Source organism: Gobio gobio (genome assembly GCF_949357685.1).
Source record: "Gobio gobio genome assembly, chromosome: 3".
NCBI lineage: Eukaryota > Metazoa > Chordata > Actinopteri > Cypriniformes > Gobionidae > Gobio > Gobio gobio.
Window position 1 is genome coordinate 53,475,680 of NC_137099.1, and position 26,181 is coordinate 53,501,860.

The following is a 26,181-nucleotide window of genomic DNA, read 5'->3' on the forward strand; positions in this document are numbered from 1 at the left end:
ATGAATTAAATGCGAAACCGAAAAAAACGCAATTCACAAGCGCGTATTGAACCGTGAATGCCGTACCGAACGGTTCAATATTATATTGAGAATTGTGGCATCCCTAATATATATATATATATATATATATAAAGTTGTGATAGGAACAGGAATAGATAGGAACAGATCAATCTCTATGGGCCTCTCCTAGATTTATGGTCAAAACACTTTATTTCAACTTCAATTTCTTCTAACTAGCAGATAGCATAATTCCAGAAACAACTCATTTAATTTAGATCATCATTCAATTTTTTCCGAAAAAAAAAATTATATTTCATATGCAAGCTAATGTAATGGTGTAGTCATTTTGTGGTTAATAGTTAAAAAAAAATAGTCTCCCAAAACACCACATAAATGTCTAGTTAAGAAGTAAATAAAAAAGTGAAAACACATCACTGTTTGCACATTCTACAGGCTTGCGGTTTCAGAGAAGTTCACGATCAATGAATACTGCACGTTTATGCCAATAGGGGCCAGATTTATTATTAGTGTGCGGCTGCAATCCAATAAATGCGCAGAGTGGAAAGTTGTGCAGCTGATTTACTGAGAATGCGCATGTCAGCCGCTAAATCGGTTGACATTTTTTAAGTGGTAAATAATGGCGCAAATCCCAATTTACCAAATTTTGCTTGCAAATATCTCCTCATATCCCTTTATTAAGGAAAAACTAATTATTTGGTACATTTTAATTGCACCCCTAAAGTTCTTTATGCATTTTTTAATTCCTTGGGAAGAAAAGTAAGCATCAAGCCCTGTATTAGCAAAAATGTAGCCACATTATGGGCTTGAGTGTGTGACAATGAGTAGATTTAGAAAGTGCTTATTCAGTGCGACTGCATCAGCTGAGAGGAGATTGTACAGGAGCTGTTGCTATGTGATTATGAAAGGGTGTGTTAAGTTACCCTGGCTTCATTATGATGCAGCTCCTCCTCCATACTCAACGCTGTCGGGGAATCAAGCAGTGCTATCTGAAAATGACAAAAATAAGTTTATTAAGCAGTTCCAATGTAAAGGCATAAAAGGCTCATTATTGTTCATGGTAAATAACAATTGTCCAGTTCACGTTCAGACCTGATTTCCCTGTGCGAGCAGCGCTCTCAGCCGAACGATCTCTGCCCGGAGCTCTCGGATAAGTCTAACGTTGGAATCTTCATTAATTGTGGGTTTGTTGATGATGTTTTTGGCACGGTTAGCATAGCGCAGCGTGCTCAGTGTCTCGCCGTAGTTGACGTCCGCAGGCGATATAGCTGGACAAAAATATTTGAAAATATGCTAAGATCTCACAGCAGTGATATTCCTCAGAAATACTCTAAGTATTCATGGTTTTATGATTTGTATCTATTCGTTTATACCATTGCCAACATAACACACTATGGTTCAAAAGTTTGGGGTCAGTAGGATTTTTTTTATTTATTAATAACATTATTTAGTAAGGATTTATTAAACTTATCAAAAGTGACAGTAAAGACATTTTATGTTACAAACGATTTCTATCTTTCAGAGGAATTCTGTTCTTTTGAACTTTGTTCATCAAAAATCCTGAACAAATCGATCATGGTTTCCACAAAAATATTAAGCAACATTGATAATAATCATAAATGTTTCTTGAGCATCAAATCATCATATTGGAATGATTTCTGAAGGATCATGTGACACTGAAGACTGCAGTAATGATGCTGAAAATACAGCTTTTAAAAAAAAAAAAAGATTTAGAAGTGTACATAAGCATGATCGTCACGATTGCTCACTCACTAGCGATCATGATGGTTTTTGAGTTTCCTCCCAGACTGTCCTTCAGGAGCCATGTGAGCACGGAGTCTCTGTAAGGAACAAACACCTGCTTCTTCTTCAAATGACTGTTCCCTCCTTCCTGCGACAGATCAGCTAGAAGGACAGAACATTTGTGTTCAAGAACGTTCTGGCATTTGCATCTAAATGTTCATATATAAGAAGAGCGATAGAGCACAACAGCTCCTCTGACCTAAGGCGGAGATGACATTGCCCAGAGTGACCAGTGATTTGTTGATGTTGCCGCCCTCTTTGAGTCGGACACCAGTGGCCCCGGTGGCGTCTGCCCTCTCGCTTCCTGCCAGATCCACCAGATGAATCTTACTGACCGTCTCACTCGGCATCTCCGCATCAAACTTAGCCTGAGAAGAAGGGAACAATAACAAAACGTATTATATTACTGCTTTAACTAGAAAAGGTATGTCGTTTCTTTAGCTGGATTTTTCGGTTGGTTCAGGTGTAGGTACATGTGTAAGGCATCACCTGTGTGAAGTTGATTGTGAAGATGGCGTGTGATCGGCTACTGGCGTCGTTCATGCCGGTGCTGGCTGTCGTGCGGTTGATGTTTCCCGCCTCCATCAGCTCCTCCACATCACTGTAGTTCTGCACGAGGTGCTTTGACAGGTCTGAAATCAGGGAGGAAACAGAACTCACAGCGGCTGGAAATGCAGACACCTTTGAATGCAACGTCAACTGCATTATTTACTTGATATTTTTACTTTATATGCTAAACTTAATGTTCAAATAGTATTTATACGATAATGCAACATTTACTCAATGTTTACTTAATATTGCAATATTACTTAACTATTTAACATGCAATATTTAGATAATACTGCAAATTTGATAATATTTGAATATTTACTCAATACATGATAAAGCAACATTTACACTACTATACATAATATTGTAATATTTATTTAATGTTTATGCAATGTTTGGATGATAATGCAACATTTACACAATGTTTACTTAATATTACACTATTTACATAATGTTTACATGATATTGCAGTATTACATAACTATTTAATATGCAATATTTACATAATACTGCAGTCCTCAATTACTCAATATTTACTTAATATTGTAAAATTTACTCAATATTACAAAATGCAATAAATATTTTACTCAATGTTTACATAATATTGCAATATTCACTCAATGTTTGTGTGATATTGCAATATTTACTAAATGTTTGCATAATATTGTAATATTTAGATAATAATGTAATATTTACTTAATGTTTATGCAATTTTTACATAATATTGCAAAATTCACTCAATGTTTACATGATATAGCAATATTTATATCTCACAAATACAATATATGCTCATGTAATTTATATTGCAATATTTTCTCAATATTTAATTATGTTTAACTTAAAAAGAAAATATTCTCAATATTTATTTAAAATTGACTTGAAATGAAAATGAAAATTCTGTCATTAATTACTTCCCCTCATGTCGTTGGACACCCGTAAGACCTCCGCTCATCTTCGGAACACAAATGAAGATATTTTAGTTGAAATCTGATGGCTCTGAAAGGCCTCCATTGGCTCAATGCACTTTACACTCTCAAGACCCTTAAAAGGTACTAAAGACGTCGTTACAAAGTCCATCTCACTACAGTGGTTCTACAATAACTTTATGAATCGGCGAGAATAGTTTTTGTGCGCAAAAAAACCTTAAATAACGACTTATATAGTGATGACGATTTCAAAACACGGCATCATGAAGCTTCGAAGCGTTATGAATCAGCGAGTCGATTCATGATTCGGATCACGTGACTTTGGCGATCCAAACCGCTGAATCGACTCACTGATTCATAACGCTTCATGATGGCGTGTTTTGTAACGTTTTTTGACTTTGTAATGAAGACTTTAGTACCTTTTATGGGTCTTGAGAGTGTAAAGGGCATTGTGCCAATGGAGGCCTTTCTGATCCATCGGATTTCAACTAAAATATCTTCATTTGTGTTCCGAAGATGAACGGAGGACTTACGGGTGTCCAACGACATGAGGGGAAGTACAACCCCAAATCAGAAAAAGTTGGGACAGTATGGAAAACGCAAAAAAAAAAAAAAAGAAGTGATTTCTAAATTTACTTTGACTTGTATTTCATTGCAGACAATATAAACACAAAATATTTCATGTTTTGTCTGGTCAACTTCATGTCATTTGTAAATATGCATCCTTTCCTGTCATTCAGACCTGCAACACATTTCAAAAAAAGTTGGGACAGGAGCAATTTAGGGCTAGGAATGAGGTAAAATGGTTAAATAATGATGTGATTTGAAACAGGTGATGTCAACAGGTGATTGTAATTATGATTTGGTACAAAAGCAGCATCCAAGAAAGGTCTAATCCTTTAGGAGCAAAGATGGGCCGAGGAATCGCCAGTTTGCCAACAAATACGTGAGAAAATTATTGAAATGTTTAAAAATAATGTTCCTCAAAGAAAGATAGGAAGAGATTTGGATATTTCACATTCAACAGTGCATAATTCAACATAATTAAAAGATTCAAGGAATCTGGAGGAATTTCAGTGCATAAAGGACAAGGGCGCAAGCCTGAGCTGAACAACCGTGATCTCCGATCCCTCAGGCGGCACTGCATCAAGAATCGTCATTCATCTATAAGCGATATCACCACATGGGCTCAGGACTACTATGGCAAACCTTTGTCAAGTACCACAATACGTAGTTACATCCACAAATGCCAGTTAAAACTGTACTGTGCCAAAAGGAAGCCCTATGTTAACAGTGTCCAGAAGCGCAGTCGACTTCTCTGGGCTCAGAGGCATCTGGGATGGACCATCACACAGTGGAAACGTGTACTGTGATCAGATGAATCAGTATTTCAGGTATTTTTTGGGAGGAATGGACGCCGTGTGCTCCGGACCAAAGAAGAAAAGGATCATCTAGACTGTTACCAGCAACAAGCCAGGGTCTGTCATAGTATGGGGTTGTGTCAGTGCCCTTGGCAAAGGTAACTTGCACTTCTGTGAAGGCACCATTAATGCTGAAAAGTACATAGAGATTTTGGAGCATAATATGCTGCCTTCAAGAAGACATCTTTTCCAGGGACGTCCATGCATATTTCAACAAGACAATGCAAAACCACATTCTGCACACATTACAAAGTCCTGGCTGCGGAGGAAGAGGGTACGGGTACTTGACTGGCCTGCCTGCAGTCCCGACCTGTCTCCAATAGAGAATGTGTGATAACGAAGACCCCGTACTGTTGCCCACCTTAAGACTTGTTTGCAGGAAGAATGGGACAAAATTACACCTGAAACACTTCATCACTTGGTGTCTTCAGTCACTAAACGTCATTTAAGTGTTGTGAAAAGGAATGGCAACATTACAAAGTGGTAAATGCTTTACTGTCCCAACTTTTTTTGAAATGTGTTGCAGGTCTGAATGACAGGAAAGGATGCATATTTACAAATGACATGAAGTTGACCAGAAAAAACATGAAATATTTTGTGTTCATATTGTCTGCAATGAAATACAAGTCAAAGTAAATTTAGAAATCACTTCTTTGTTTTTTTATTTGCGTTTTCCATACTGTCCCAACTTTTTCGGATTTGGGGTTGTAATGCATGACAGAATTTTCATTTTTGGGTGAACTAACCATTTAATTAAACAATACATCCCATTGTTTAGATTGTGTTATTTTTTATATTAATATTTAATTTCTTTCATTAGAGGGGTGTTATCCATAACATTAATTTTGCTGTGACACTGAAATCAGTATGAGAATTGTAAAACTTCATTAGTATTGGTATTGACTACAAACATTGTACTATTGTGACAATGTTTAAGCTTATGAATTAATTTACAAAGATCCGTTTTAAGATTTTAAGTCATGGTCTTACCTTCTACATAGGGTCCCTCTTTAGGATGCTCTCTGACTCTGAGGTTATACGTCTTAGCCAATTTTCTCCTTAACAAGTCCCGTACCCTTTCGTTGTAAATCTCCAAATAGCTGCCAGCATAACCAAAATGTCAGAGTAAGAGCAGGTTTTCTGTATGCAAACTGCAACTGGTCTTCACTTTAAAGAAGTAAACGTGTAGTCTATAATTTCTGTGCTACTAGAAGCACCAAGTCGAATTGCAATCTGTTTGTTTGAGGCAGTTGGGGTGGATACAGCAACACTGGCTCAAACAATGAATGCATGAGTATGGGACAGGGGACTGCTTGAAAACGGTTTGCTACCCCTAATGGTTCACTTCACCTTTAAAGAGGACCTATTATGCAAATAAAGGGACCTGAGTGAGTTAGTTAGTAGCGTGTTGAATCTCGCGGTTATGGATAGTGCTGTGACATTTCCCAAACACGCACAAAACACACTGGTCCAGCCATCCAATCAGAGCACAGAAGGAGGTGCTGCAAAAACAATGTGTTTTTTGAACTACTATTCTAGTAGAGCCCAAAAACAATATCAAGACTTTGTAAAAGGGTCCTCTTTAATCTGTGTCTGTAAAGAATGGCTATCTTTTGACTATCATCGCACAGAGCACTCCTGACTCCTGAACTCAACTTACCTGACTTCTGTACGGAAAGAGGCTTCATCTCTTCGAGTCATTCCTGAAATCCGGCTGAATAATCCTTCACAGATCCGTGGGATCAGCCCGACGTCCCCCTACGGCACAGCAAGTCATGATTCAGAGCTAATATTCAACTTTCCAGAAGCAGTCAAGGGTGATAAATCAACTGCCTGAGAGATTTACTAAAGCATAATTCAAATGAAAAAACCTAAAAAGAAAAGAGCTTACAGGGATTCCCATCATGGTGTGCGACTTCCCCGATCCAGTCTGGCCGTAAGCAAAGATGCAGGCGTTATATCCTTCAAATGCTGCCTTCAACACATCAGTGCCTAGATCCTTAAACACCTGAAACACACAGATATCATGCCTGTGACATTACAGTACTTCTTTATGCAACAATGCTAAGCTAACCCGAAAAAAAGCTCAAATTGAATCATAAAGTCAAGCTATGTTCTTAACTGTACCGTCAATGACAGCTGGGCATTTCCAATTCCTTTAAGATTACGTTTGCATCTTGAAAACCAAGATTTCTGTTTTTACTGTACAACACAACACCCGAGATTGTTGTCACTTTTAGAGCAGTTACAAATATTTCTGAACACAAACAATAAGAGGATTAATTCCTAATCAGATCTGACTATATTATAATGCATGAATTGGGTCAAACTAAATTCATTCAAAAGTTTTTTTTGGACTGGAGCTGGAGTTTTTAAATAAAACAAAATGAATATCTATTGAGCAATTGATACCAATAATGCTTCTACAAAAATGCTCTAATTAGAGTTGGGCAAATTATAGAATATTCACAATATTCAACTAGTTCTGTGATCTTGTGAGCATTAAGACATATCTTCTACAGACTATCTGGCAGAAGTCATCCATCTCTGATTTAATAGTCTCTGATTTGTGAATCCGTTCAAACTGTCTGCTTCAGTCAATCCACAACTCTATTCATTTGCATTATCAGTAAAAAAGAAGGCAATGTCCAGCTCATGCTCTGGGCACTAACAGGAAGTTTAAAAAGACCAGACATTTATATCAATAATTTATAAGTGGCTCTATTTTTTCTTGTGTTCATTTAGTGAAAACAGTGTGAATTTGTTTTTTTAACAAAATGTTTTACCTTATTTTACTTCTTACATTCAGTTGTTTGGTTCAAATAATGTTCCTGGTTTCTTTCTGGTCTTTAAATTATAAACACATAATTATTGATCTTCCAGCCTCAGCACTAACTGCTTACAGTCAGGGCTCCCGACTGCGACCAAATGGTCACATTTTGCAACCTTTTTTCCTGCTGATGTGACTAAATTTTGTAAGAGGTCTCACTGGTGCGATCACCACGTTGCCTAACTGATAAGAGCTGCCACTTCTGTTACAAATGAGAAGCAGCAAATGGCAAACAAACGAAAGCGGAACTGAACCGTGCTGCTTGTTTGAACTGTGCTGCACAGACCGTTTATCAGCTCAGATTAGGCTTGCTACGATAGTCGGTGTTGCCGGTGTTACCGGTGTCCAGACTCCACACCGGTTACATCACTTGCCCACCGTGGCACCGCCCACCGTCTTTTTGATTTTTTTTTTTATAGTAATAAAATAATTTAGTTCAGTTAGAGAACAGACAATACAAATAAAAACTGAACGTGTCTGCTTAATAAAGCAGGATCCGACCGTGAGTCTCGGCAGGAGTCATTCATCATAGAGTGAGGAGCTGGCTGAGATTATCGCGGAAGATTTGGTTTCAAAGCGAAACGTAAAAGCGCCTATTTAAGGGAGTTTGTCATTTGTTTTGTTGTTGTGTTTTTCGTTAAAAATAATAGGCTAATGAACCCACAATTCAAGCAACCCGCAGCCGAATTGGCGCTGATTAAAAACCGAAAGTAAAATGTGCACGGCCGCACAAAGCGCGCATTGTTTACTTTCGCCTGGCTCCGCAGTGCGAGCCTCCGCGCTACGCTGCTGCGCGGATTTATTTTTGCCGCGCGCACCCTCGCGCTCGTGCGGGCGCGTCGAGTATAAACGAGGCTTTACGGACGAACTAACAGTGTGCATTCATGGCGTGCATCTCAATCATAGACTGATCAATGCTTGATCAGTGCCCTGACTACTGAACTAGGGAACTGATTGAGACGCACCCATGGCCTCACAGAGCGCGCATTTACAGACGAGCGGTCAGTCACGGTGTGTGCGCACTGTCGCGTTTTCAGTTCAGAGCGGTCGTGTGCATGTTACTTTCGGTTAGATAGAATTAGTGATTTAAAAGTCTCCGCCGGTGATACCGGTATTACCGGTGTTGTCACACATCAATTAACCGGTGGGAAAATGTCCTCACCGTCACATCCCTAGCTCAGATAGATAGCTAATAGAGAGCACAGTGCAAACTCAAACACGGGTTGATCTCAATCATGTGACACTCGTTACCACACAACGCTGGGAGATCCAGTGAGAAAGCGTTTAAATTCACCACAGAATTAATAACTTCGCTACTGTGAGATCTAGTGGGAAGCGTTCAAGCAGAACTCTCTGTTATAAACCACAGATATCAGAGCAAACAGCACGGACGTGGAAACCAGGAGAAACAATTGTTGCATGAACGAAGTTCAGGGGTTTCAGTCCACAAATCATAAACATTCACCATGGATTCAATGTAGTAACACTCCATGGTATTGTGGAAGAAATAGTTGATTTTATTTCTTAATTTTGTCATTATTCATCGTACAACCTTTTGAGAGTGAAATTCAAGCATGTTTCAAGGGATTCACATTTTTTCCAGCACTTAAAAGCACTAAGTATTATCCAATTGTAATGTTATTTTCTAAATATGAGGATTTGTAAAACTAAAAGTTTAAAGGTGTAGGCCATTTTGTGGCAAACAAGCAGTTTTATTTAAAAAAGACATGAAATTACCACTATAAACGGTAGATGGGAGCACATAGGAGCACATAGACTTATTAGCAATTTCCACTACTTAAAGCTGCACTATGTAACTTTTCGGTCCACTCGAGGTCGCCTATTCAAAACAAAGGCGTAGTTTGATGACGCCATGTTTGAGCACAGAATCTTGGGACATGTGGTCTTCACCTCAACAGTCGGTGGAAAAGAATCGGGATAGGACTCGGGCAGAAATCATGTTCATGGATGTGATTATTAACGTCACTGTAGTATGAAGCAGAAGCAGGACAGAGTGTTGAGGAGCTGAGCAAGGCCGCTGGAGCGATTGTTAATAAGACGAACGGAACACATGCCTCACGACCAGCGGGACTTAGCCACTTCCGCTTTTCCGGTCATGAGTTTGAGGTAACGCAGCTCTGTTTATCATATTAGATATATCTGATTGTGTTGAAAATGGTTATGACGTTACTCTGTGCATTCTCTCTGCGGCTGCTATGACACTTGTTGCTCACTGGAGTGAGAGTAAAGCGTTTCTGCAAAATAAAACCGGGGGTAACGCAGATATGACGCAATTGACAGGCGACTCCCTCACACGTCCAGAATACATAGTGTACCTTTAATATATGGAAAAGAGTAGAAAGTCACAAAGTCCCATGAAAAACAAAAAAGTTTCTTAAAGGGGTGGTAAACCACGATTTCACTTTTCTAACTTTAGCTAGTGTGTAATGTTGCTGTTAGAGCATAAACAACATCTGCAAAGTTACAACGTTCAAAGTTTAAAGCAAAGGGAGAAATCTGCTTTTAAAGAAATCAATGTCAAAGGACTACAGCAAACGGCCGGTAGGCGACTACAGACAGTCCTCCAGGGTTGTGACATCACCAGCCCCAATATTTACATAAACCCCTCCTCCGAGAATATTAAATAAGGGCGGGCGAGGCCATTTTGTTTCGCCGCGGGGAGGCGTTGTTATGGTATATTTAGGCTGGAGTGTTGTTGCCGCAATGCCGATGAAACGCTGTTATTTTCATCCGGATTGCAGGTCCACTTTGTTCAGCCTTCCTAGGGACGGGGGTGCGTTGCAGTGCGTTTAACATACAACATGTTATATGCATGCGTGTATGAGACAGAGGGGAACAGGTCGCATTTGCAGCAGATATATGCTGCCCATCATAAATCAAAGCACGAGACAGACAGGGGTCGGAGGAGAAGACTGGAAAATGTGACATAATGGACAATATTCGTCTGTATTTGCAATACACTAGCCGCGGTTCAGCTGCACGAGACAAACACTGCCAGTGTGAATCCACAACGGGCGCGCGCGGCCCCCGCTGCACATCTCACAGAGGAAAGCTTCCACAATCTTCACGAGTTCAATGAAGGATTCGCACAACGGCTTGTCCTGAAAGATGGATTTAAAAACAGAAGCTTTTTACGGGCCACAACCTGTAAGTCTGATTTATTTTTCGTCGATGTGTTTTCCTGTAATAGTTCGTATTGTTAATTGTACGTTGTAGCAAGGAAGTACACAAATGACAACGCTGTTTGGCTCTGCAAACCAGTTTGTTAAATGCTCATTCATACTTAACGTTATCCGACAAACACCTAACGTTACAACTTTTTTTTAAATCTCAACAGCGAACTTGGCATTAGTGTAAATTATTCTTTGATCAGAGCTTTTATATATTGTTTATCTACAGGCATGCTAAACATGGTTCTGTGTTTGATTTGGCTAACTAGTAAAGCCAATGTTTAGTGTTCGTTTTGGGTTAATAGTTCTTGCGACAGATATTTGGCTATAATCGTTCTAAAAATACAAAAGTAACAGTGCCATTCAGTAGCAATCACTATAGATCCGCAGTCTTTACTCTTGAGGAATGAACAGGTTCTGCTCGATCATCTTCACTAAAATTGTCTGGGTCTGATTCGGGCTCAAATTGGTATGGTTTTATTGACGCCATTGATTCTAATACTACCAAAGCACAGTCTACCGGTAAAGGTAAGGGGCGTGATGTTTTTCGACAAACGTGCACTAGGCGGTTAGCGAATCACAACACACTGGGCCAGCTAAACAATCTGAGCCCATCGCGTATTTTTGAGGGACTGGCTTCATACAACCCGGAAACCATCAGACCGTTTTTACAAGGAGGGACAGAGCAGTGTAGAATAAAGGTCAAATATATGAAAAATAATGCAATTTTTTAAAAACGAAGCATGAACACGTTACAGTGCACCCCACAAACACAATCAAGCCTCAAAAGAATGTGTTTTACCACCCCTTTAAAATTGTGACTGAATTACCCAGAAAACAAAAATGCTCCTTTTATCAGTCCTTCCAGAAAAATGCCGCTTTTTTTTGTGATTGTTGCGGGCAAAAATCCTTGATTATGCGGCACGTTTTCTTAAAAAATGCGATGAAAAATGCGGGATATTTATGCAATTTTATGCGATAAAATTGCGGGAACTTGCAAAAACTGCGGTTTGATGAGAAAGAAAAAAAAGCACTACATCACAGAAAGTGCTGGAATATTTAAGTTCTCATCTTGTTTTATTGAAGACCTTAATAATGGCTCAAATTTACAAAACATTTAGTCAATCAAGTTCTGTAGCTTTACAAAAGGAATATGCTACAACTTCTGAAAAAATTAATAAATAACTTCCTGTTTTACAGATGTCGCTATACAAAACAGACATTTGAGTGCTTCCAATGCACAAAGTGCAATCTCTTAAAGGGTTAGTTCACCTAAAAATGAAAATTCTGTCATTAATGACTTCCCTTTATGTTGTTGGACACAAATTAAGATATTTTAGTTGAATTCCGATGGCTCAGAAAGGCCTCCATTGGCACAATGTTCACTCTCAAGACCCATAAAAGGTAGCCTACTAAAGACGTCGTTACAAAGTCCATCTCACTACAGTGGTTCTACAATAACTTTATGAAGCGACGATAATAGTTATTGTGTGCAAAAAAAACTAAATAACGACTTATATAGTGATGACTGATTTCAAAACACAGCATCATGATGCTATGAATCATCGAGTCGATTCATGATTCGGATCGCGTGTCAAACTGCTGAAATACGTGAGTTTGGCGATCCAACTCGCTGAATCGACTCATTGATTCATAACGCTGCAAACCGCTGAATCAACTCATTGATTCATAACGCTTCAAACCACTGAATCGACTCATTGATTCATAACGCTTCAAAGCTGTGTTTTGAAATCAGTCAGCACACAGGGAAACTGCTTTGCTCTTTTGCTGTTATTTTTGTTGGCCAATGGGAGTTTGTGCTTCATCATGGTTTCACCGGTATCTATGGTTTCTCCACGGGGTTTGAAGCTTTTCGATGACGTTCGCGTCGGGTAATCACGTCACTTCAAAACGTTCCCATGGCAATAGGCGAAAATGGCGGCTCTTGTGTGAAGTAAACGAACATTTTTCAACTTTCTGCTAATATATATGACTTTTTTTGCAACGAAAATGCGGGGATTATGAAATCATGATAGCCCCGCATATTTTGCACGCGGAAATAGGCAATTTATGCGGCGAAAGTGCGGCGTATTAGAAAAAATGCGGCCCCGCATGAATATGCGGACTTTGGCTGATTATGCGTTAAATCACGCGATCGCATAATCGCGTTTTTCTGGAGGGACTGTTTTATAATCACTGAAGCTGTCGGTCAGTTCAGTGTGATAATATAGAAGGACAATGATATATTTAATTAATAAGAGTAGAATATTTACATTTTTGCACATTACTGTTGTTTATAAAAGTTCATTTTATCTGCATATCAATTCAAGCTCAGTGCTTCCCTGTTAAATTTCCAATAAACAAACATTTAATATTATTAGTAACTGCACTTATTAACAAATTGCAAAACAATAGTAATTATATATTACAAAATTTTCCACCACCACCGCTGGTGCCACTGCTCTCAAATGTTAGTCTGGAGCCCTGCTTACAGTTAATTAACAAATTGATGACTGCAAAAGACAAAAGTTATACAATTTTCAGCAGACAGGTGTGTTCATATTTCCACTGACCTTCTCCTGCGAGACAAAGCTGGCGTTTTTACAGTCCGACGAGTCGTAAGAGAAATCATATGTGAAAGTCTTTGCCCTCTCTCTTACAGAGTCTCCAGTCACTCCATCTGGTATCTGACATAAAAAAAACAACACAATAATAAGCCTAAAAATTATAGTTTCTGTGGAACTCAATCATTTAGAGTCACGTAATACAACATACTTTTAAGTTGGTGATGGTGGTCTTGTTGCCTTCCATTTCGATGATGCATTTGCCAGACAGGTCTTTCTCCCTGGGCCAAAAATCAATAATAAATAAAACATATTTATGCACTTCATTTATTATTGACACACAGTGTAAATCTTCAAGTCCACAGGAATTTACTCTCGAGGGAGACGATTTAATTTAGACCAATCAACAGATCAAACCAAGGTGTCTATCAACTTGATGCTTTTATGAGCAGTTTAAGATGGAAAGCAGAATCATTCATTTTTTTTACTGGTTAAAAATGTTTTTCATTGTTTTATAATTATATTATCAGCACAACAATTTAGAGTAAACATTAGAAATGAAAACTTAATTTTCAGATCTCAGTTTGTATTGTTTTGTAAAACTACTGTTAAACATCCGAATGAAACAGGAACAAAATATGAAATAAAATGAAACCTATATTTCTGCTCTTTTATAATACAGACTCAGCACCTCTGGAATCAGGAGATGTTCAGGAGAGAATGAGCTGTATAACTGCACACGCTGTATGCGAAATACACACAGGTTTGTTTGCATATAGTCCCACAAATGCTCAGTCTAGCTTTACAGATTATTTATAATTCTCATTAATGATTGCTTTACAATCACATTAGTTTAATACATTCAATAAAATCAGTCTACTCCAAGTGTAAACCAATAATTATAAATACTTTACAATTTAAATATTATAATTATTAATAATAAATAATCATAATGTTTTAAAGGTCCCATGGCATGAAATGTTCATTTTATGAGGTTTTTCAACATTAATATGAGTTCCCCTAGCCTGAATATTGTCCCCAAGTGGATAGAAATGTTGATCGGTGTAAAACCGAGTTCTGGCTGTCTTTCTCTGCCTTTGAGAAAATGACAGCCCAGACGAGCCAATGCTGAAGTCTCCTGGTTTGACGTCCAAGCAGGAACGGTTTCCTCCCTTTCCTCCGCCCAGAGAATCTGCCAGCCTAGCCCCACAATAAACTGGATTACATTCGATTACTGCTGTTGTGTCTTTGTTTGCGCTGTGTACTCAACGCGCGTCACTGACGCTTTTATTTTATTTTTAAAATAATGCTATTATCAACACTTACTTTTAACTTGTTCATCTCGACAGCTGTAATGGTACTTTGCATGTGTTACAAAGTTGGTAATAATGATGAAGACGGACTCGGTGTGACTGAGACTCGTGTTTATTCAGAACTCTCAGATACAAACACAATAAACTCACGCTGACTGATAGCGCTCTCATAACTCAGTAGTTACTATAAATAACTTTGTTAGCAATCGCTCCATCTCTGGTACATTAGTGATGTCCGGTTCGCGAACAATCTTTCTTTTGAACCAGTTCTTTTTAGTGAACCGAACCAGTTCACCAAATCGGACTGAATCGTTCTAAACGGTTCGCGTCTCGAGTCAGCGCTGATCCATAATTTACTAAAGTTACTAACTTTCTGACATGAGTGACAGCCCCTCCGACTAGAAATAAACTAATAACCTGAAGTATATGCTGTAACAGTTCAGACATGCTGAGAACTGATGTGAAGTGAACTCAGGTCCATCCGTCTCTCTGGCAGCAGCTCCTGCCTCGTAGACCACGTTAAACCACGCCCCCTCCGCTCATTTAAAATGCAAAGATGTCAGCCAATCACAACAGTGGGCATTTTTACTGAAGTCTCACAGCAGACACGCCTCTTGAAGCAGGGCATTCAGCCACGGGGCAAACAGCAGTATAGAAAAAATGCCTTTTATTTCTAAATTATGACATTTTATGATGTAAAAGTCATACTAACAATATAAGTACACCTCAGGAAACATTATAAAATAATAGAAAAATGCCATGCCATGGGACCTTTAAAGGATTAGTTCACTTTTAAATAAACTTTTGCTGATAATTCAGACGAACGCGATCGTCTCTGATCTCAGCCATAACTTCCGGAGAGTGAGGTCAAATTAGATCGTGGTCATAGATATATCGATAGTAGATGCCTCATTCTACTGATCCGTGCAGTCGCTAATGAGGCATCTACGTATACATCAATGACCACGATCTAATTTGACCTCACTTGCCGAAAGTTATGGCGGAGCTCAGAGACGATCACGTTCGTCCGTTAAGAGGTAAAATAATAGCATAAATACTGCTCGGTTTCATGCAGAAACTGATCGTTTCGCTAGATAAGACCTTTATTCATCGTCTGGTATTGTTTTAAGCTGCACTGAAACTGTCATTTGGACCTTGAACCGTTTGTAGCCCATTGAAGTCCATTATATGGAGAAAAACCCTGGACTGTTCTCATCCAAAACCTTCATTTCTTTTCGACTGCAGAAAGAAAGACATGGACATCTTGGATGACATGGTGGTGAGTAAATTATCAGCAAAAGTTTATTTAAAAGTGAACTAATCCTTTAATATTATAAAAATATTGTGATAATAAATATTTGGTCTGGGATCCTAAAAGCAACAGTCTAATAAAAGAAGAGGCTAAAAAGGCCAGGGCCAGTATAAAACCAATGAGAACTGGGTCATTTTTCATTCGGCTCAATTTTGATATAATGAATAATTTAATTATTTTAAATAGACTTTAAATAGACGAGTGAAACCACACCTAGCGGACTAGAAATTAGACACCTAGTCAAATCAAGTCAAAATGTATTTCTATAGCACATTTAAAAGCCACAGAGTTGCACCAAAGTGCTGTACAGTAATTTTATTAAAAAAAGAATAAATAAAAAAAACCCATAAACCTTTAGCAATCTAATCAAAAGCCAGAGAGAACAAATCAGATTTAAGCGCTGATTTAAAGCTGGCTAATGAAGGAGTTTATAAATTATATTATAATAAATTAACCAATAATAAACACTCTAACATTTTATATTGAGATACTTAAGTGAATTAGATATTTTTTATGTTATAATAATGAATATGATTAATCATCTAACATGAAGATTTGTAAATATATATTATACGTATATATTGAAGGGTTATCCTTTGAGCTTATGTCACTGGGGGTCGTTCAGGCTTGTGCCTACTGACTGTTTTAGTTAAAGCGTTTACTTTACGAGAATAAGAATGAAGAATATTGTCTGAACCTCTTACTGAGAAATATACTGTGTCTGTAATATACTGAGAAAGTATATTTAATCAGTATGTTTTGGGAAAGTTTCCTGGACAGAGCTAGAGCTCAAACAAATCCAACCTTGAAGAAGATGTGTATCACTGTGTCTGTCTATCTGCCTCTCTCTGTGTGTGTGTGTGTGTGTGTGTGTGTGTGTGTGTGTGTGTGTGTGTGTGTGTGTGTGTGTGTGTGTGTGTGTGTGTGTGTGTGTGTGTGTGTTAGGCCATACGTCAGGATTTTGGCCGGACAGTCCGGATTTTACGCCCCCTGTCCGGCGTCCGACACAGCCTCAAGCCGGACACTCATTTGTCCTCCTTTTTGGAGTTGTGCTGAAAAGTTGCTAAAAAAAAAACCCCGCTCTAGAATCGTATGCTGTCTAATGCCGTAGGATCTCTGGTCAAACAAATGTTTGGCTGAAAGCGTTGTCAAATAAATATCTGATATATCATTGGTTAAAAACGTAAACAAGCCTCCACGACGTGCTGGCTACGTCATATCATAGCATGCCGAAACGTCAGACCTCTTTTAATCCGGAATGGACAAAAGAGCACAAACTTGCATCAAAAAGCAGTGGAGACGCTTGTCATGGATTTGGCACTGTGCCAGACTATTTGTTTATTTATGTATTTCTTTTATTTCCAGAAGTCTAGAAATGTTATGTTTTCAGGCACTGTGCACTTTGCAAGACAGGTTCCTCTCAGTGGTCAGTTTTTGAAACAGACATCACATTGTCAAACACGTTTTTGCCTCTTACACACAGGTCTATTTCAAGATCGTAGCTCAATGGTCTGGTAATGAATAGAGTAGGCTATTTCAGAATCACTGCATCATGATACCATCGATATGATGGACAAAATTGTATTGTAGTTGCGAGTACACCAGAGTCCTGTGCAATTATTCTTGCTTCACTAAATGCCGCAAAGTTACCACCCTAGTGAGTGTTTGTGTGTTCTTTTGTTATGGGACCTGGCGTTCATGAGGTGAACAACTGGCATGCAGAGGAAGTGAAATAACAATCTGTCATTCATATAAACAATGGAACAGCCATATGTGAAAATGTTTATCTGTGTCTTAATTACACTCAAGTGTTACAAATCACACCTATCTGCCTATTTAGACAGAGCACTATGGACTTTCTGGACGCTGAACGTGCCTATGCCGCTCACAGATGAGGTCGGAGTCGAGGCGCAGCGGGTATCCGTCAGGTTCGAATCTGGCTTGCGCCATGTCAACGTCCCAATGGGCAAAAATAATCACAACAATAATAAATAAGAAACAGATAGTTAAACATAATATTAACTATTTATTGTATTATTAATGTAATAATAAATACAGCTCACTAATTCTAAGGCGGGTTTAATATTTGTGCTTTACCACTACCAGGTATATTTCACTCGGCAGCTGTTCACGCGGACATGTTTATGATGTGTTAGTTTATTAGTTTGTGTGTGTGTTTAACACCCACTCACCGTCTGTTCATGGGCCGGACCCGCACTGCCACCCGAACCGATGCCATGACACATCCCTGAGGATCAGAACCACACACTCGCTTCACTCGCTTCTCATGGGTGACTGACACAACTGGAACCGGCTCCGGATGATGTGCCCGTATCCGCGTAAAACAGGTCGGTTTGTCCGTGAGAGGAGCCGATAACGCTCGTCTAGTGTTCACTCAACAGTCATCATGTAAAAAGGCGAATTCGTCCAGGACGCCGTTGTTCAGTTCGTGTTATTTTCCCGGAGTGATTCACAACGTCCTGCTCTTTGCTGGCTGTAGGGCGGCATACAGCACACATAGCAGACGCGATACTGCCACCTGCCGGCCTGGAAATATCATGGCCGGGAACAATAACACATGGCCCGCGTCCCAATTCCCAAATCCTAGAATCTGACTTGTTGCCTTATCAGGAAATGACCTGAACTGATTTCGGACAGACTTCTGTCTGGCACCGTAACTACAGCAAAATAAAGAGAGCTTTTGGTGAAAACTAAGCAAATATTGAATTACTACAATTGTGATTTCTGGCTAATAACGACATCAAAGTGGAAAACATTGGTCACACAAACTGACCACAAACCGTATTATATTATAGTAATATTAAATAAATACTACAATAGCATTACATACAATATAATATAATGTTAGTATATAAATCATTCAAAAATAACAGGTATTTAATCTGTCAAGATGTATCAATAAGGGCAGACAAAAAAGAATGACATTAAAACATTTTTTATATAACTTGCAAATAAAACATTAACTTTACAAATGGATTCTTTGGTAATGGATCTCTCTAGATGTTACGTCCACAGGAGTGATGCTTCTTCCTCGGATGCCATCCTGAATCCGTTCGTGCTGTCTCGTGGCTTTATCTTACAACGTGACGGTAATATCAGCTCCATTAGTTGTTCTTTTTCTTCAGCAGCACCGACAGAGCCAGCAGACACTCTTAACACCAGCTCATACATGAACTGAGTTTACAGAGTCATAAGGCAATTGCATTATGAGCCATTAGAGCTAAAGTGCTCTGAGTCCTGTATAACTGTTCTTGCTTCAGTTTTTTAAAGTGCCCATTCGCTGATCCTGGATTTTTTTCCCACAGTTCATAGCCAGTGTCGCTACAGCGTAAGAGGAGAGGATGACAATGGTGGAGGCCACGAATTGTGAGGAGGCCCCACGAGCCGGGACCTTGAGGGCTCTCCGTGGTACGGATCCTTCTGCGTGAGGTAACGTATGCGACACAGATTCCATGATTCCCGACATGGCTCTTCTTCGGGAGAAGTTGAAGGTACAGAAGTTGAAGTAGCTTGAGCTGAAGATCAAGTCAGTCAAGTTTCAGGCTCCACTGAGACACATGTCCATTCATGAAGGCTACCCTTTGATCCGTTCCTTCCTTTATAATGCTCACACCATCCCGGCCTCATGACACGCACCAAATCCCTAAATTAGCCCAGCATCTGTGTGCGTCAATGGATGTGGCACAGATAGCTCAACAGAGGTCAGCTAAACCAGGATCGCACAGTCAGACACGTCTGAGTTTAATTCTATTAGAAGAGTCCAAAGGAGGCTCTGTAAAGCAGAGAAGGGATTTGAGCGACGGGAAGTCTCACACTAACACTATTAAGGGGCTTTTGCACTGGGTGGTTATAGGAACTAATGTTATAGGTCCCCCAAGAATTACATTTTCCCCTATAGGGCCATTTTCCTGATTGCATCCGGACCGCCAGTAGTAACTCTGAAGTGATGTAAGCTGGGCAACAGTGACGTCATTTAAGCACTAATGGCAACAAGCGTAAAGGTCCATCTATAGCTGTTTTCCTTGTTCATGCAGTACGTATATGTATAAACTGCGTTTACACAGCATTTTAAGAATGGCGAGTGCTGTTTCGTATGGCATGCGATTGCGAACATACACTATATTGACAAATGTATTGTGACACCCCTCTAATTCATTGGATTCAGGTTTTCCAATCACTTCTATGGCCACAGGTGTATAAATCAAGCACTAGGCATGCAGACGCTTCTACAAACATTAGTGAAAGAAGAATGTGTCGCTCTCAGGAGCTCAGTGAACTCAAGCGTGGTACCGTGATTGGTTGCCTCCTGTGCAATAAGTCCATTTGTGAAATTTTCTCACTACTAAATATTCCACGGTCCACTGCTAGTGGTTATAAATGAGACCCAAGGACAACATTTTTTTTTTCCCCCGGAATCCGGACCATATGAACCAAGCGAACCGAACTACAAGTGTGAACACACCCTTGTTCAATTGTTATTTTTAACAATTAATGTAGTAAAAAGTAGTAAAATAAAGAAAGAAACAAAGAAATAACACGGCAAAATGTAAATGTATTTATTTTTTATATTATATATGTTTTTGTGATGTGCTTCCTAGGATGCTTTTTAAACAGCATCGAAGGGCTTCAAAGAAAATAAATGTAAAATAAAGTTTTTAAATAAATAAATAGGCACAAAATATAATTTAATTTATGTAAAAAATATAATTATTTTTATATATATATATATATATATATATATATATATATAGTATATATAGTATATAATAAACATAAATTATATTTTTCTACTAAACTTTGTGAGCTGCATCCTGGGATACTTTTTGGATAGTAAAAGAAACGCTCATTATCCTGTCCAACTGGTCCATAAAAAAAAATATGAATTAAAAAATAAGAAAAAGAAAGTAAATAGTAAATAGTAAAAGGTAAAATAAATATAAAATATAGGCACAATTCATATTTACATACTAAACAACTAGATGTATCAAATAAATAAATGCGAAATTATGTGTCAAATAAATAAATTAAAAAAGAAACAAATAATTATTATAAATGAATAAATGCCACATTAAAAAAAAAATATATATATATATTCTTGCATAGGGGAAAAAATCATGCTAGAACTATTTACATGCATTCAATCAAGTTTCTAATCTTTAGGATTGAGAATGTTGAATGTACAGTATATAAAGAATCGGACTCATCTGTGCATTCTTTAAATACTACACGCCCGGTCTGATTGATCTGACTGAGGACATTAACAGCTGATGTCAGTCAAGGCCACGCTGCTGTAAATAATCAGGTGACCCAGGAAACACACGAGTCCCCATTAAACTCTTAATCCTGTTTGCCGTTGATACACTGAGGCCCACTTCTCACAATCAATAGTACTAACTGGATAACTGTTTTTTTCCATCACTCTTAGCTGAGCATTATAACAAAATATTTTTGATTGTAGTAAATAGGAATGTCAATGGATAGCTCTATCCATGAGTAGCTGCATCTATGAATGTACATGTACATCAGTTAATTTTTCTTTTACTAAATTAATTAGGTTTCATGTTGAAACCCATTCTTTATGAAGTCTTAATGGAGCAAGCACATAAATGTTTTGATTTAGCTAAGCTATAATTTACCTGTGACAAACCTAATGATCTGTCTCAGTAAATCACACCAGCCGAGGCTGAGGAGAGCTGACTGTCCTTGGCACTGTCGGGTTTAGGCATTATTGCGCCGCCAACTCACTTCAAGAACAATTCATCGCATGACACAGCATTTAGTGACGGAAAGAGACTTCTTTGCAGTCATTAGGATGACTTTACAATTTGATAATCAGTCATATTTATGGCTTTTAGTTCAGGAAGAAAAACATACTCCAACATTTTTTTATTCCAACAATTTCAATTTCATCCATAAATGACTCTAAAGGTGCATTTGGCTTTGTTCGGAATAGTGTACTTCCATTCTACTCATTACTACAATATCAATAATAATATAATATTATTGATATATTTTGCTTTGTTTTTTAAAAGGGGCTCAAGTGACAGAGACAAGAGAGAGTGTCATTTCCACTGTCTACCAACAGATGTCAATGTTAATTCTTTAACCAGGCTTGCATGCTTGTGAAGACTCTTTAATATGTGTGCTTTTATGTTGAAGTGTCCTGTCATTATCTTTGAAAAAAATGTTGGTAACACTTTAGTTTAGGGTCCAATTCTCACTATTAACGGCTTATTAGCATGAATATTACTAGGATATTGGCTGTTTATTAGTACTTATAAAGCACATATGAATGCCTTATTCTGCTAGACAATTATATTGCATGACCGTATTCTACATCACTTAATCTTACCCAATATAAACTTAACAACTACCTTACTAACTATTAATAAGCAGTAATTAGGAGTTCATTGAGGCAAAAGTCGTAGTTAATAGAGTTGATAGTGAGAATTGGGCCCAGTGTTAATTTTGATTTAGTTTTAGTCTTTTGACTAAAATGCCATTTAGTTTTAGTCATATTTAGTCACCTGAATTGTTTTTAGTTTTAGTCGACTAAATATAAGATTTTAGTCGACTAAATCTACAGTAGATTTAGTCTCCTAAAATCTAATGAGTTTAGTTCAATTGTAATACATTAAGTATTTAAGCATTACATAACCATTTTGACATCATTTTGTTTTTGACATTAAAAATACACGAAAGAGCTCAATTCACTTTTTTGTTTGTTTTTTTAAAAACATCTATATAGTTTTTATAACTTTGTATTTCTGTTTTAGTCAGTAGGCCATATCAGTTTAAGCTAAAGCTTCAAATACGTTTGTTTATTTATTTTTTTAATTTCAGTTAACATTTATTTAATTTCAAGTAATGAAGATTTTTTAAATGGTTTTAGTTAACTATTATAACCCTGATACTTTATTGAATATGTGTCAAATACTGGTCTTTCCTCCTGACTATGAATTAAATGGGAATGAAATTAAATATAGTTTATTGTGTAAGCAAAAATGAATATATAATGCGTGACTTTTAATTATAAACAAGCTTGAAACACAAATTGACTCTTATTTTGAAATGTCTGCTTCAAGTTCAGATGAGGGAGATAAAATATGCATTGTTTCAACCATCAGCGTGGCATAAATGTGCGCTATTCATTGATTGTGAGCCGCTCTGGAGCGCTGTATTGGGGATGCGTGAGACTGTAGAAGCGCAACAGTGCCGTGTTTTCCAGCGGTTAGATCAACACGTTCAAATCAAATGTGCGCATCTGTTACACAGGATATCAGTTCTGACTGGATCTCTTCCCTAATCAACCCTCCCTAACATTTTCGTCTCGTTTTTATTTGTTGACGAAAAATGACAGTAAGTTTTCGTCATGGTTTATGTCATCCAACACTAGTTTTTATTTAGTTATCGTCTCGTTTTCATCATTGAAAAAGGTTGTTGACGAAAATTATTCGTCAACAAAATTAACACTGATTGGGCCCTAATCTAAAGTGTGACCAATAATTTAATATTGTGATTATTTTGCTTTAAATGTACACTATGTCATTTGTGGCCCTCTATTGGTTAAAAAACAAAACTGCATGCATTTTTTGGAAGAATATTGTTTTGGTTGTGCTTCAGCTCTACGTGAATGTGCGGATGAATATGGTCATCATACTGCTCATAAAACATTCACTACTAGACTTAGAGATATAACCAGTCTAGATGGAAAGGATCTCAAGCTGAACACATTACTGTAGCTTTACCCATCAATAGACATGGTAGGTATGTCCTTGAAAATAAATTCCAGCACAGCGCTACAACAACCATAATGACCCTTCACAATAGATCATGCTTTACTATCAACTCTGTTAGAGAGATACATATGGCAATTTATCTGTTCAATAAAATACCTTACTCACCTGTTGAATAATAAAAACACCATCATCTCTGTGTCACTTTCACAACATTTCAAACCCCTCAGTTCTCTCCATCTCAAGCCAAGCCACTGTTGATTCTGGCTAGCGTTCTCTTTTTGCCAGTAGACTCTCAATTTTTTAGCCGTTTTTTCCAAACGTGTGATTTCCCGGATTTGGAGATTCAGCTGCTCCATGTCAACCTTTCTCGCTCGTTGTGACCACTAACCTATACCACACCAGACATGCATCTAGGTAGCCGGAGCAACTTTTCTCTATTTACGGATATGACGAGACACGGACAGGCAAGTGACGCATATACTTTTACGTGTTCTGACGCTTGAATATTTACATTGGAAAGGCTGAAACGTTCATGATGATGCAGCACTGACCCGTCAACGATACAGAGCAACGTTCACGTTTGTAAATTTTGGAGGGAAAAAAAAGTAGTGTACCTTTAACTGCACACTCCACACATAGAATAAAACCATTGTCTGTATCTTTTGCAGCACACTATCTTCCTCTTATAAGGACTGGGTTTGTCCCAATGGCCTTAAAAGACGTCACACAACTTGACCATTTTGGCATCTATCTAATTTCACTAGCTAAATGAATCTGCAACAAAATACCATTAGCATTTTCTCCTCTGTTTTGAAAAGCCTGCTATCCCTTTTATTATTTGCATTTAGCATTCTGTCCATGACCTTATCATCATAGCAGTTTTGTGGCCCATTTTTGGGAAGCAGTTGAGAAGCACCGAGTGAGTTCCTAAAAACTCTCTTCTTATATAGAGAGAGCGGCGGTGCTGATATAAAATCTTGTGAAAAGCCTTATAAATTGATTACTGGTTTTCAGTGTTTGTGGATGATTTGATGTAGTTTCCTCTGGGGTTTGTCTTTCTCTCATGTAATGGTTTCTACGGCAGCAGAGCTTTGAATACAGATTCCTCGTGGGTGAATCTTTTCTTCTATGGCTGAATGCATTCTGTTTGCCTACAGCTTTTGAACGTGTGTGTGTGTGTGTGAAAGTGAGAGAATATGTGTGAGAAAGCCAGTGTGCCATTTAATGTTAAAAGAAACGCATGCAAATTAACACACTGAGTCATTTTCAGATAAGAATTTACATAGTCTGAGCCTGATAGATAAATAGATAGATAGATAGATAGATAGATAGATAGATAGATAGATAGATAGATAGATAGATAGATAGATAGATAGATAGATAGATAGATAGATAGATAGATAGATAGATATAGATAGATAGATAGATAGATAGATAGATAGATAGATAGATAGATAGATAGATAGATAGATAGATATAGATAGATAGATAGATAGATAGATATAGATAGATAGATAGATAGATAGATAGATAGATAGATAGATAGATAGATAGATAGATAGATAGATAGATAGATAGATAGGTAGGTGTAGGTAGGTAGATTGGTCGATCGATCAATTAGTATTTACAGCCTTTGCCATGACACTCAAAATTGAGATCAGGTGCATCATGTTTCCACTGATCATCCTTGAGATGTTTTTACAACTTGTTTGGAGTCCACCTGTGGTAAATTCAGTTGTATATAAGGTCCCACAGTTAACAGTGCATGTCAGAGCACAAACCGAGCCATTAAGTCCAAGGAATTGTCTGTAGACCTCCGAGACAGGATTGTATTGAGGCACAGATCTGGGGAAGCATACAGAAACATTTCTGCAGCATTGAATGAGCTCAGTGGCCTCCACCATCCGTAAACGGAAGAAGTTTGGAACCACCAGGACTAGATCTGGCCGCCCAGCCAAACTGAGCGATCGGGGGAGAAGGGCCTTAGTCAGGGAGGTGACCAAGAACCCGATGGCCACTCTGACAGAGCTCCAGCATTTCTCTGTGGAGAGAGGAGAACCTTCCTGAAGAACAACCATCAACCATCACTCCACTAATCAGGCCTGTATGGCACATGAAAGCCCGCCAGGAGTTTGCCAAAAGGCACCTGAAGGACCCTCAGACCATGAGAGACTAAATGCTCTGGTCTGATGAAACAAAGATTGAACTCTTTGGCCTGAATGGCAAGCGTCATTTCTAATGCTCATCACCTGGGCAATACCATCCCTACAGTGAAGCGGTGGTGGCAGCATCATGCTGTGGGGATGTTTTTCAGCGGCAGGAGCTGGGAGACTAGTCAGGATCGAGGGAAAGATGAATGCAGCAATATCAGACTGGGGCGAAGGTTCATCTTCCAACAGGACAACCACCCTAAGCACACAGCCAAGATAACAAAGGAGTGTCTATGGGACAACTCTGTGAATGTCCTTGAGTGGCCCAGTCAAAGCCCAAACTT

At 38.3% G+C, this 26,181-nt stretch overlaps 1 protein-coding gene across 4 annotated transcripts in view; it reads right to left on the reverse strand.

The window, feature by feature from the left end:
* Window positions 1-19,550, reverse strand: part of kif16ba (kinesin family member 16Ba) — a 53,424-nt gene extending 33,874 nt beyond the window's left edge. For 3 of the 4 annotated variants that reach the window (XM_079812205.1, XM_079812204.1, XM_079812202.1), the window contains exons 1-11: window positions 18,120-19,550; window positions 13,514-13,583; window positions 13,312-13,425; window positions 6,609-6,725; window positions 6,378-6,475; window positions 5,708-5,817; window positions 2,311-2,453; window positions 2,021-2,189; window positions 1,792-1,923; window positions 1,111-1,286; window positions 942-1,007 (exon numbers count right to left, since the gene is read on the reverse strand). In XM_079812205.1, the coding sequence (XP_079668331.1) occupies window positions 942-1,007; window positions 1,111-1,286; window positions 1,792-1,923; window positions 2,021-2,189; window positions 2,311-2,453; window positions 5,708-5,817; window positions 6,378-6,475; window positions 6,609-6,725; window positions 13,312-13,425; window positions 13,514-13,583; window positions 18,120-18,166 (1,242 nt within the window). In that variant the 5' untranslated portion in view covers window positions 18,167-19,550. The remainder of the gene's footprint in view (window positions 1-941; window positions 1,008-1,110; window positions 1,287-1,791; window positions 1,924-2,020; window positions 2,190-2,310; window positions 2,454-5,707; window positions 5,818-6,377; window positions 6,476-6,608; window positions 6,726-13,311; window positions 13,426-13,513; window positions 13,584-18,119) is intronic. The other variant, XM_079812203.1, reaches the window with a different exon arrangement.
* Window positions 19,551-26,181: the final 6,631 nt, after the last annotated feature.